General features: G+C 57.1%; 6 protein-coding genes across 6 annotated transcripts; 3 read left to right on the top strand and 3 right to left on the bottom strand.

Moving 5' to 3' along the window:
- Positions 1–766: 766 nt before the first annotated feature.
- Positions 767–2,518, top strand: PAN0_032d6256 (uncharacterized protein; the record flags this gene model as incomplete). The annotated part of the gene is made up of 1 exon (XM_014798303.1): positions 767–2,518. One exon carries the CDS (start codon positions 767–769, stop codon positions 2,516–2,518), a length of 1,752 nt encoding a protein of 583 aa, XP_014653789.1.
- A 76-nt stretch (positions 2,519–2,594) lies between these two features.
- PAN0_032c6255 (hexose carrier protein) lies at positions 2,595–4,391 on the bottom strand (the record flags this gene model as incomplete). The annotated part of the gene is made up of 3 exons (XM_014798302.1): positions 2,595–3,802; positions 3,904–4,200; positions 4,295–4,391. 3 exons carry the CDS (start codon positions 4,389–4,391, stop codon positions 2,595–2,597), a joined length of 1,602 nt encoding a protein of 533 aa, XP_014653788.1.
- Positions 4,392–4,752: 361 nt separating this feature from the next.
- Positions 4,753–6,540, top strand: PAN0_032d6254 (UPF0075 domain protein; the record flags this gene model as incomplete). Its single annotated transcript, XM_014798301.1, has 2 exons — positions 4,753–4,869; positions 5,146–6,540. The coding sequence occupies 2 exons, from the start codon at positions 4,753–4,755 to the stop codon at positions 6,538–6,540; spliced, it is 1,512 nt and encodes a 503-aa protein (XP_014653787.1).
- A 52-nt stretch (positions 6,541–6,592) lies between these two features.
- On the top strand, positions 6,593–7,021 carry PAN0_032d6253 (uncharacterized protein; the record flags this gene model as incomplete). Its single annotated transcript, XM_014798300.1, has 2 exons — positions 6,593–6,758; positions 6,864–7,021. 2 exons carry the CDS (start codon positions 6,593–6,595, stop codon positions 7,019–7,021), a joined length of 324 nt encoding a protein of 107 aa, XP_014653786.1.
- A 416-nt stretch (positions 7,022–7,437) lies between these two features.
- On the bottom strand, positions 7,438–8,628 carry PAN0_032c6252 (uncharacterized protein; the record flags this gene model as incomplete). Its single annotated transcript, XM_014798299.1, has 1 exon — positions 7,438–8,628. One exon carries the CDS (start codon positions 8,626–8,628, stop codon positions 7,438–7,440), a length of 1,191 nt encoding a protein of 396 aa, XP_014653785.1.
- Positions 8,629–9,741: 1,113 nt separating this feature from the next.
- Positions 9,742–10,836, bottom strand: PAN0_032c6251 (NAD P-binding protein; the record flags this gene model as incomplete). Its single annotated transcript, XM_014798298.1, has 1 exon — positions 9,742–10,836. The coding sequence occupies one exon, from the start codon at positions 10,834–10,836 to the stop codon at positions 9,742–9,744; it is 1,095 nt and encodes a 364-aa protein (XP_014653784.1).
- Positions 10,837–11,703: the final 867 nt, after the last annotated feature.

Genomic DNA, 11,703 nt, shown 5'->3' with positions numbered 1-11,703 from the left:
CCCTAACCCTAACCCTAACCCTAACCCTAACCCTAACCCTAACCCTAACCCTAACCCTAACCCTAACCCTAACCCTAAATTTGGACGCGTCCGTTGCACCCTGTCCGTTGCTCCAGCCAAGGAAAATTTGGATCCGTCGCCGCACTGGACCAGTGTCTTTGGACCTGTCCGTTGGACCCGACGGACACGGACGCCGACCTGATTTTGGCGGGACGGACGCGTCCGCCGCCGCCCTGCTCCGCACTGCCGCCTAGGGGCTAGGGCTAGGCATACTCTAACAGACTAATGATCTAAGTCTAAAGTTCCATCTTTCAAGATTCTAAGTTTGGTTTGATTTCGCGTGAATTTTAGCGCTCATTTTCGAGGTCATTTTTCCAATTAATGAATTGCACCTCTCCGATCCCAAGTTGCGGCCGAGTTGCGGCTTGTCGAATTGGTTTGGCTGAGCTGAAGAATCGCGACTCTGCTTCCCTCAGCACCACGATGTGCGCCAGATGTTGGGCGACGGTTACACTCTGCAGATGTGCTCATGATTCGTAGAATCGCCCTTCGCACTGCAGACGGGACCTTCGAGTCCCCAGCTGGCTGACGTCCTTGAAGCCAGCCTCAACGTCCCGACGACATGCATTCTTCATCTTACTCGCCGCACGTGGGCCTCCATTCTCGTTTGCCAAAGACTACACCGGTTCCCTGCGCAAGACGCATGACAGCTTTGTAGCTGCGCGATCCGCAAATTGCCGTCCTGTTTGCGCTTACTACAGCCCCAATGAACGACTCGAGGACCACGGCCGTCCACTCACAAAAGCGGCGTCGCATCACACGCGCATGCGACCGATGCAGCGCTCGTAGCGTCAAGTGCAGATTCCAACCCACAAGCCCTTACCGATGCGACAACTGCCTGGATTATGGCGAGGAGTGTACCTTTGATCGCCCCATGCGCAAGCGAGGTGCAAGGCCCAGGGAAGCCAGGAGATCACCAGCGGTTGCGAGTGACGCTGGTCAATCTCCGCTTCCCGCCGCTTCTGCAACAAGGCAGCACGACGCGATCCACCGCCGACCAGACAACACCGCCGACAAAAGCGACAAGAGCGAGGCATGGAAGCCAGACTCGTTACCTAGCCAGGCAATCGTCATGGACCTGACAGAGATCTACTTTGAAGTCGTCTACCCCGTCTTTCCCTTCTTCCACCAGCCGACTCTGCTACGCAACGTTGCGCGAGGAGAGTATGCCAGCAGTCGTCCTCTTTTTGCCGCCGTCATGGCGCTCTGCGCACTCTCGTCAGCTCGCGTCCGTGACGGCGCACTCTACACGGAGCGATGGGATACGCACTGGCTCCAAACGCCCTCTTGCGAGTACTTCCTCCAGATCGCAGCTAACGCTATCCCAAGCGATGCGCCTTTGTCCCAGGAATTCGACTACATGCGGGCGTACGCCCTCCTAGCCATCGCTTCCATCCAGCTCGGAGATCCACGCAAGATGAACTACTACCTCTGCCTCTATCACGGATGTACAGCCGTGGCCTCGCTCCATGATGAGCGGAACTGGCCTCAGGGCATCGGTTTTGTCGAGGTGGAGATGCGCAGACGCCTGTTCTGGTCAACGTACACCTTGGATGTCTTCTCCTCCATCATCTGGGGCGGCGTTGTCAAGAGCCGGGAGGCTTGCTATAGCGTAAGGTACCCAATCGAGTGCAATGACGAGGCTTTCAGCGATACCGTTGCCCCGGAGCCAGCATCGTCCGAGGCATCTTGTTGGCTCAGAGGCTGGAACTTCGTCACGGACCTCTATCGAAAGCTGGAGCACACGGTGGATTCCCTCGGCAATCTGCGCGACTTGGCGCTGACACCGTCTGCGACCAATGCAATCGAGCCATGCGCTTGCGTCACGGGCTCCGCGGTCCTCAGCAATGCGATGGATCTCTACAACCAGCTGCCGCCCATCTTCAAGGACATCCAACCCATCACGGGCAGGCTCAACACCGACCTGTTTGGCTTTCAAGCCGCCAACATTGGCGCCACGTTGCAACTCGTGCGCATGTCCGTCCTTGCAACCGAGCACTCCACCGTGATCCAGAAGTGCGAAATCGCCGGCGAAGTGATTGAAAGCTTTGCACGTATCCCCGTGGCGTACCTGCGCGCCATCAGCACGCCTCTCCTGCATCATCTTGCTGGGATCGGCACCATCATGGGCTCTGCATTCGAGGAGGGCCTGACAGAATCGTCGTATCAGCGCGTTCGGTCGGTGCTCATCGATTTGGCGCATCTGCTGGCCAATCTGGAAGTGCACCTCTTTGCTAAAGCGGGCACGAGCGACAAGTTGCGAGGCCAGGTCGCAAGGATCGATGCGTTCATGCACGTGCAGCGCTCGATGGAAAGGACCGGGCCACATGCTGAACATTCACTCGACTCTTCGCGTGCTGCCATGAGCATCGACTTTATGAACGGAGACGAGATGCCTCAGATCCACTTCCCTGCGGACCTGTTCGATGACTGGGATTGGATCTTTGACGTGACATAGAGGTTTGTTTCCTTTGGACTACATGTACATACTACCACGTGTGGATGACTCGTCACAGCACCGCTTTTGAGCGTTGTCAAGCCATTGATCTGTCCATCGACTTTTCCTGGGAAGAGGCGGCGTCGTCCTCGGCGCGCGCGGTCCATCTTGCGTGATTCTCCTCGTCGACAAAGAGGGTCTGCTTGTTGTCGGCATACGCCTTCTCCATGTTCCAGTAGAAGGGCGACGGTGTGCTGAACATGGCCTCGATGGATTCGAGCGAGCGGTTGGAAGTCTCTGGGTAGAGGAGGTAGACGATCCAGATCCAGACAAAGTTGAGACCGGCAAAGAGGAAGTAAGTGCGGCTCTCGATGCTGCCGAACATGATGGGGTTGACGAGAACCGTCATGCCCACGCCGATGGCCCAGCCAGTGATGCCAAAGCCGTTTCCTTGCGCCCTCATCTTGCTCGGGAAGATCTCGGTGGGGATGAGGAAGGCGACAGTGCCCCACGTGGCGGCGTAGATCAGGTTGAAGAGGAAGAGCATCGTCACCGCCGCGGGTGCGATCTGGTCGGCGAGCGATGGGTTGTGGCGCGAGGCCTCGTACAGCGATGCGGCGATGAGATTGACGATGGCGAGACCTGCGGCTCCGGCCATGAGGCATGCGCGCCTACCGTACTTGTCGACAATCTGTGCCGAGATGATGGTGCCGATGATGCCGATCGTGTTGAGTCCTCCGGCAAGACCATTCTGCTTGATGGCGCTGTATCCGGCTTGACGGAGCAGCACGGGCGAGTAGGCTGTGACGGCAGTGATTCCGGACCAGGAAGCCATGATTTGGAGCCAGATGCAAAGCCAAGCCCTGCGACCGAGGTTGGCACCGTGACTCTTGTCCATGCCGAGGATGATCTTGACGAATTCGATGGGCGAGCTGGGCTTGGTGTGTTGAGCCATGGCCGCAATCTCGTTGAACTCTTGTTCCACATGGGCATCGTAGCTGCCACGGATATGCTGGAGAACCTCGCGGGCCTCTTCCGTCTTGCCAACTGAGGCAAGGTAGCGGGGCGAGTCCGGGAGCATCTTGATACCGACCAGAAGTAAAAGCGCAGGTAAGCACTGGAAGGCGAGCAGGAATCGCCAGCGGATGGCCGAGTATCCTCCGTCGACAAAGCTGAGGCCAAAGTCGAGCCAGTATGCGACAGAGATGCCCAGATAGTTCGCGATAAAAACGTAGCCAAGGAAAGCTCCGCGGTGTTGAGCAGCGGAGACCTCCGAGATGAAGACCGGGGTGATGCCGGTAAGAGCTGTGGAGGCAACGCAAACGAAAGGAGCCGTCAGGAAACGTGTAAGCGGGGGTGCACAGGGTGAAATGCTTCATATGTTTCGCTTCTTGCGTTCCACTTACCTCCCGTACCAAGCCCTGTGACTACACGAGCAATGATGATAAAGTCGGCGCTCTGTGTAGCGGCTTGGAGAGCGCCTCCGATGCAGGCAAAGATGGCCGAGAAGAAGAGTCCATTGATGCGGCCGATGCGATCGGCTGCCCAACCGCCAAGGAAGCATCCGACGATGCATCCGAGGTAGTAGACACTGACGATGCCGCCCTGTTTGGTGGTGTTTGTGACCGTGCCATCGGCGATACCAATGTCAACTTCTGTGACGTAGTTTGGCGAAGCATTGACGCCGCCCATGACACCCTGGTCTGTTTGCAATTGAAAGGACACACCAAAGAGATACGTCAGTAAAGAAAGAGTGGCATAAACTTGGCGGTCCCATAGTCAACTTTGACGACGTACCATAGCCCTCAAAAAAAATGGCAATCAGGGAGAAGGCCTGAATAGCAATGTTGAGCTGGGCAGGTGAAAGCCTCTTCCACGCGCTTGTATAGCCCATGGCTTCGTCGTGTTCAGGGTGTTGCGATTGGAATAGGGCAGGTGATGGGAGACGAGGCGAGCGTGGGATAGGCAAAGCAGTGGTGCGGTGTCGCTTGCCCCCTTTTATGTCGTTTGATCAACCAAGGAGGATATAATGGAGTTGCAACGCATCGTCGGCAGTGAGGTTACGAAGGAGAAAAGACCACGTTGTCGCTTGGGTGCAGCTCTCCTCGGACAGGCACCGCATGAAACGCGGGGCCCACGCCTCTTGCCGCGCGGAGCTATTCGGATCTTGCTCTCGCTTCGAGGAAGGGTCCAGCCGAAAGGCATGCTCGGATGGATGCGTTCAGGGGCATGACTCGTTGTGCAATTACAGCATCATGCAGTCCGATGGTGTTGGCCATGTCATGCCCGAAACGCAAGAAAACTCTCGGAAGTCGCGCAACCCGCGCAACCCGCGCAACCCGCGCAACCCGCGCAACCCGGGGCCCCAGGTCGTGCGCAACAACACGATTCTTGCAATGCCGTAAATTTACTGCTGCAGTACCCAACTGCGTGGTGGCGCGTTTTTGCGCCGCTTATTCGCTAAAATGTGGCAACATTCAAGCATTTAAGCGAATAGGCGAAAACGCGATGTGGCCCCTACCGTCAGGTATTGCCGAACCGTTTTTACGAGAGCTGGATGGACCCTTTGGGCAAGCACCCTTCTATGAATTTACCGTATGATTCGTCTTCGAGGTCGGTTTCGGATTGGAGCAGTCCTTAAATACTAGGACAGGTTCGTTTGCCATACATCCGCCTTGCGACCTCGACACTGGTACACCTCCAACATGACGATCACCAACGGGCATGCAAACGGCATCAACGGGCATGGCCCTTCCCAGGGCCTCGACTTGACGGTCCTCGGGCTCAACAGCGGTACAAGCATGGATGGCATCGACTGTGCTCTCTGCCGCTTTCGTCAGCAAAGTCCGGAAGCGCCTATGCACTTTGAGCTGCTCAAGTACGCCGAGATCCCGCTCGAGCCAAAGATCAAGAAGCGTGTGATGGACATGATCTACCACAACCGCACCACTCCCGAAGAGCTCTCCGAGGTGAATGTGCTGCTCGGGGAGACATTTGCCTCGGCAGTGCAACAGTTCTGCAAAGAGAACAGCGTGGCGATGGAGAGCATCGATGTGATTGGCTCGCATGGACAGACCATCTGGCTGCTCAGCATGCCCAAGCCAGGTCAGACCAAGTCGGCGCTCACCATGGCAGAGGGCACTTTTATCGCCTCTCGCACTGGCATTACCACCGTGACCGACTTCCGTGTCTCGGATCAAGCTGCAGGTCGGCAGGGCGCCCCACTGATTGCGTTCTTCGACGCCCTGCTGCTTCATCACCCGACCAAGCTTCGCGCGTGCCAAAACATTGGTGGCATTGCCAACGTGTGCTTCATCCCGCCTGACAATGCGGGTGGCATCGACAAGTGCTTTGACTTCGACACGGGACCGGGCAACGTGTTTATCGATGCAGTCGTGCGTCACTTTACCAATGGCAGCCAAGAGTACGACAAGGATGGCGCCATGGGCAGCCGAGGATCCGTCCACCAGCCTCTCGTCGACGAGTTCTTGGAATTCGAATATTTTAAGCTCGAACCGCCCAAGACGACCGGCAGGGAAGTGTTTCGCGATACCATGGCGCACGAGCTCATCCAAAAAGCCGAGAAGCTCGGGCTTTCGCAGGATGACATTGTTGCAACCGTCACCAGGATCACGGCGCAAGCAATCGTGGATCACTACCGCCGGTATGCGCCTCGGCAGGATATCGACGAAATCTTCATGTGCGGTGGCGGCGCGTACAACCCCAACATCACCGCGTACATCCAGCAGCACTATCCCAACACCAAGATCTACATGCTCGACACCGCTGGTGTCCCTGCGAGTGCGAAGGAAGCCATCACATTTGCGTGGCAAGCCATGGAAGCTGTGGTTGGAAGGTCCATCCCCGTCCCCGACCGCGTCGAGACCAGGCAGGAGTACGTGCTCGGCAAGGTCAACCCAGGCAAGAACTATCGGAATGTGATGAAGAAGGGTATCATGTTCGGACACGGCGATAGGCTGCCGCCGGTCACCGAGATGGTCAATTACGTTGATGGCGAGGTGTTCAGCAACAAGTGGGACTAGAGCCTTGCAATTCGATGCTGTGCCACTGAAATTTCTCGCGGGATCACAGCGCATGTGTCCATCGCGCGCTCGATCGACGGGACTGCCGCTGCCTCCCGCGGTGTCGTCCATCCGCACGGATAGATCGATTGGATCTGTCCTCGACGACATCATGCACAGGACAGGAGTACGAGGAGCTGGAACGATCGCCAATGGCTTGATGGACATGGGCAAGGGGCGTTGGTCCCCGAACAACGGGTTTGAGGTCCTCTGACGTCCTTAGTAAGTCCCGTCCTTCTGCCTCCGCGCCGGTCACTATGTCACGGGCGGCTTCGACATCCCAGCTTGTGAGCGGTGCCGACTCAACGATGGTCTCTATGAGAGACGAGTACGAGGTGACTGTGTTCTGATCGATACCGTCGAGTCCTCGTTGCTTGTCGATGTCGGTGAGGCTTCGCAGCTAGCTTTCGCGGCACCAATTTACTATCCGGACGAAGATTGAAGGAACGCGCCAAGTTCGTAAAGCGCCTCTAAAGATCTTCTAAAGATCGTGGGGAATGCAGCCTTCCCGATACACTCGATCATCTTCACGCCTGTTGTTGACCGGATGTAGAGGTTAGCATGTCGCGCAACAGCAATAGACACCGGCGCTGACTGCGTTCTGAGGACAGGTGATCTCATGAAAGCGGCACTGCGAAGTTCCTGACCCGAGCCCTGTAACCCAATTGGGGAGTAGACTTGATCGCGTGAAACTTCTTGGCGATGTCTCGCTCAGTGGTCGCTCACGATAGCAGCCGAACAGCGTTGTAAAAGGCGATGTTCTATTGGACGGGCATCTAGATCAACGATGCAAACGAGAAACAGACACTTGCTCTAGGCGACGAGGGGATCATCCGTGCAAGTGGGAGCTTTTAGCCTCTAGTTGCTGAAGCGAAGCTTGTACGCTGTCGAGTTCTGATCTACCAGCACGACGCTGGTTCCATCGGTCTGCTGAGGGTCCTTGAACACGGACCAACCCCAGTCCTTCTGAGAGTCGCTCTTCGGGGCACCGAGCCAGTTGACGTCGAACTTTCCGTCGGATGTCTTGCTCAGATGGTAGAACTGCGAGACCTGACCCTTAGTATCAGCGGTGGAACAGGCGGCTGCCGCTTCGATGATGTAGTTGTTCAGACTGCCGGTCTGCCTGCTGAAGCAGCTACCTCCAAAGATGGTGTTGTTGAGTCCAAAGTGGCCGTACATGTTGTTCTCATCCGACTCGTAGCCCATGAAAGCCGAGTCACATTGGAAGAAGTTGAACTCGGCGTTTTCGGTCGCGTTGAGGAGAGGGGAGTAGCCGTAAGGGAACGCAGCTGTCCTTCCGGCATTTACAGGCTGAACGTCTCCGGTCGATGTGTTGACCAATTCCATCCCGCCGACCTTGACAAGCTTGCAGGCCGGCAATTGACGGATGGGAGGGACATACTGCCTTCCCAGCTGACCAATGAGCTGTTCGTCTCGCTTGCCCGTCTGTGGATTGTCTTCTTCGTAGCTGGCTGTAAGGTCGGCACCGTCGAAGGCAAAGTGGTAGTTTCCGCCATATCCCGGATCGTTCTGATCGACGGGACCGGGGGTGTCGCCCAGGAAGACAGCGGTGTAGTAGTCATAGAACGAGAACAGCTGGAACTGCCAGTGTTGGCGAGCTTCGACGTTGCCCAGAGAGCTGTCTCCGGTGAATGCGCAGGGCTCGGACTTGACTACAGCACCTGTCGACTCGAGTCGGTCGACGGTCACACAGTTGCCGTCAGGTCCCTTGATGTGACCTTGGTAGGTGGCGACCGATCCTTTGCCTTCATAGGGAGGCGGGGTGTAGGAGCAGTTGAAGAACTCGAACAAGGTCTGATTCTGCCACTGAGGGCGGGTCGATGCGACAACGTGCTCATCTTTGAGCGAGAGGTAGATTGCGGGAGGATTGTTCGAGTAGATGGGGATGCCGGTCGAGTTGTATCCGAAAGCGCCCTTGCCAAGACTGACGCACTGATCGGCGGAGGAAGCGCTAGAGACGGGCGCAGCCGAGGTGGTGCTTGCTCCAGCAAGCAGCAGTACAGCGGCAGCAGTGAGCTTCAAAGACATAGGTATAGGAGCTTGGAGAGGCAATGGTGGTGATGTAGATGGAGGAAAGTTGCTGATGAAAGGAGGTCGAAGAGACGGTCATGGAGCCAACCTTTTATCCTTTACAAGGCATGCCTGTCGTTCCACAACCGTTCGCAGCTAGGCTCTCCAAGATGCTTGCGACATGCTACAGAAGCGCAAGACGACGCAAAGCGTTGACCGCGTCTCGCGAACTCATCTCTTTGAGCCGACGAGGGGCACAGCCCTCCGGTCTCGGCTTATTCGCCGGACCACGGGCGTCACAGTTCGGGCTCTGCTTACCTCGCGTTCTGGAGTGGATCTGCTGAGTTCCTGTGGAAGCGACATTCGGAGGATGTACGTGAGGTTCTACGGAACGGAATCTAGCGCCTTGACAGCCTGCGGCGGCGTCGGCGACCACGGCTTGGCGGCGGTTGACAGCAGTTGGCGGCGGTGCTCCGGTCCAATTCATGCAAAAACGGAGCTCCAGCGCCTCGGTTGCTCGCAACAGTACAGCCCAGTCACGACTCCATCGGAAAGCATCAAGTGATATTCGGCTCTGAAAGGATTAGAGTTCGGCTCACGCATCCGTGCCGTTTTCGGCGCAAGTTTCGCCCTCGACTGAGCGCTTCTTCCGGGCCGATCAATGGGGCGGCCAGTCTGCGAGGCAGGAGGTAGGAACAGACGTCATTGTTTCAGCAAAAAAAGAACCGCATTTTAGACGCGGATTTCAGTGCGATTTCTTGGACTGGCCGGAACGTTGAGACGAGGGTTTGGCGGGAAGCTCGCCACTCTGCTGCGGTCGCGTCCGGTCTGCGGTGCCAGCATGGACAGCAGGCCGTGAGCTGGTAAGGTTGGCACTTTAGACTCAGGGGGAGGGAGACGATGAGGTCGCTCTCCATGGTCAGGGCAGAGGACAACCTGCCGTGGGATCGATTGCTTGCGGAAGTGGCGACAACTCAATCGACATGGGCTCTACTGCCGCGGTTTTACACATGATTGCGCGGACACGGAAATACAAGTGAACAAATCCAGCTTCACACTCGAAGTCCACTGTCTGAAAGCATTGCGTCTAGCGAGTACTAGATTGAAGCCGAGCGGCCGCAGAGACAAGAACTAATGCTTGGTCAGGGAGAGAAGGTGATCGCTGGGCACACCGGACCAGCCGCGCTTCTCGTAGTCGGCGAGACTGGCGACCATGTCTTTGACGACGTCCTGCATCTGAATGTAGCGTAGACCCAATACGCGGGTGGCCTTGGATCCGTCCAATTCGTTTTGCTTGACCGAAGAGCCCTCGCCGTGCTTGCCTTGAGGCACCTGCTTCTTCCACTCGGATGGAACGGCGTTGTCAGCGTGGATGACGTCGGCCACGTCCTGCCAAACAAAGGGCCCAAGCGAAGTGGCAAAACGGTTGCCACCCGCGTCCGCACGCACAAGTGCCTCGACGTGCGCATAGGCTACATCGCGAACGTCAACACAGTTGCCAGAGGGAGCGAGGAGATCGTCCTCCTTCTTGGAGCCATGCAAGAGGCCCCACACAAATCCGACCGAGGTGTTGAGCTTCTCAGGAGCGGCAACCTGGTGCAGGATGGGGCCCAGAACGAGAGGCGGGTTGATGGTGACCAAGTCCCACGTGGGCTTGTTCTCTTCGACAAATTCCCAAGCAGCACGCTCAGCCATGGTCTTCGAAGCGCGATAAGCGTCAGGACCTTCCTGATCCTTGCCCTGCTTTTCGACGTTTTCGACGCTCGAGATGTTCCAGTCCTTTTCGGTGTAGACAATGTGGCCTTTGCGGGTCGAATCAAGGATGGCCGCGAAGGACGAGGTGATGACGACGCGCTTCACATCCTTGCCGTGCTTGTGAATGGAGGTGAGGACGTTGCGCGTGCCGTTGACGGCGGGGTTGATGAGCGTTCCCCTGGGATCGCCGTCAATGTTGAAGTGGAACGGTGAAGCAGTGTGGAGCACGGCGTCGACACCCTTGACGGCATCGTCGAAGGCACCTTGCTTCTCAAGATCCTCGGCGATGACAAAGCTGAGCTGGTCGCCATACTTCTTGAAGAGGTCTTGGAGGTATTTGCCCTTGGCGTCGGATCGAACGGTGGTGCGGACCTTGTGGCCTCGCTCGAGGAGCTGGTAGACGCACCAGACTGCAATGAAGCCCGAGCCTCCGGTGACAAGGACGTGGTCGTTTGGCTGAATAGCTGGCATTGCGGATACGAGATGGGTGGGTGAATGTGTGATGATGGTGATGGTGGGGAAGAGGAATGTTTGACCACTTGGTGCAGGGTTGGGGTTCAGCGTTCAGGTCCGTGCACAACCGCGCCACTGCGGCTCCGCGAGATTCGGGTCGCGACAGTGGCGCGCCAACCGAATTGTTGAGCGAACTGAAGCGGCGTTCAGGTCCAGTCTCGCCCGTTCCGTAAAGACTTGCACGCAGCGGCTTCAGTTGTCCGTCGCCTAAGTCATCGTTGGGTGCATTGCCGTGCCACTGCGGGAGAAATCAGCCGCAGCGTGTGGAGGCCTCCTCGCTCGGCACGGGCAGAATACGTCAGTGGCCGGCCAGGTTGATCCGGCCGAGAGCGCATTCGAGTGTCGGACCGCCCACCCAAGGTTCATGTCGATGACCCAACCAGCCTCTTCTTACCCGCATCCGCAACCGATGACGGGATGCAGTGAACGATATCGTAGCGCCGATGAGTGCAAGCGTGACGCGAAGCATTTTGGGCAACAAAATACGAAAGCGAGAAGAGACATCCACGGTGATGAAGAGGTCAGTGTTCCTTCGTCCCATTCGAATTTGGTTCCGGTTTGCGACACTGGACTTGGCGCGCTCTGTCATCTACGGCCCGGACGCTGAGTCTGGAGGAGACCAAAATATGGCTAGGTGTCGCGTAGCGCGCTCTGCGAAAGGCTTGTGAGTGCGAGGCGCGATGGGGGAGTCTGTCTCATCGGAAGCGGAGTCCGGCTCTCGAGCGCAACATCACCGGTGTGAGCGACGCGGGCCTTGGTTAACCTGGGATCGATTCACACTTGGGACGTTCACGGACCCAGACGACGCTTCCATGGTACAGAGTA

The sequence above is a fragment of the Moesziomyces antarcticus genome (assembly GCF_000747765.1).
Source record: "Moesziomyces antarcticus DNA, scaffold: scaffold_v10032, strain JCM 10317, whole genome shotgun sequence".
NCBI classification, from domain to species: domain Eukaryota; kingdom Fungi; phylum Basidiomycota; class Ustilaginomycetes; order Ustilaginales; family Ustilaginaceae; genus Moesziomyces; species Moesziomyces antarcticus.
Note: the sequence above shows the minus strand (reverse complement) of the source record. Positions and strands in the feature narration are given on the sequence as shown.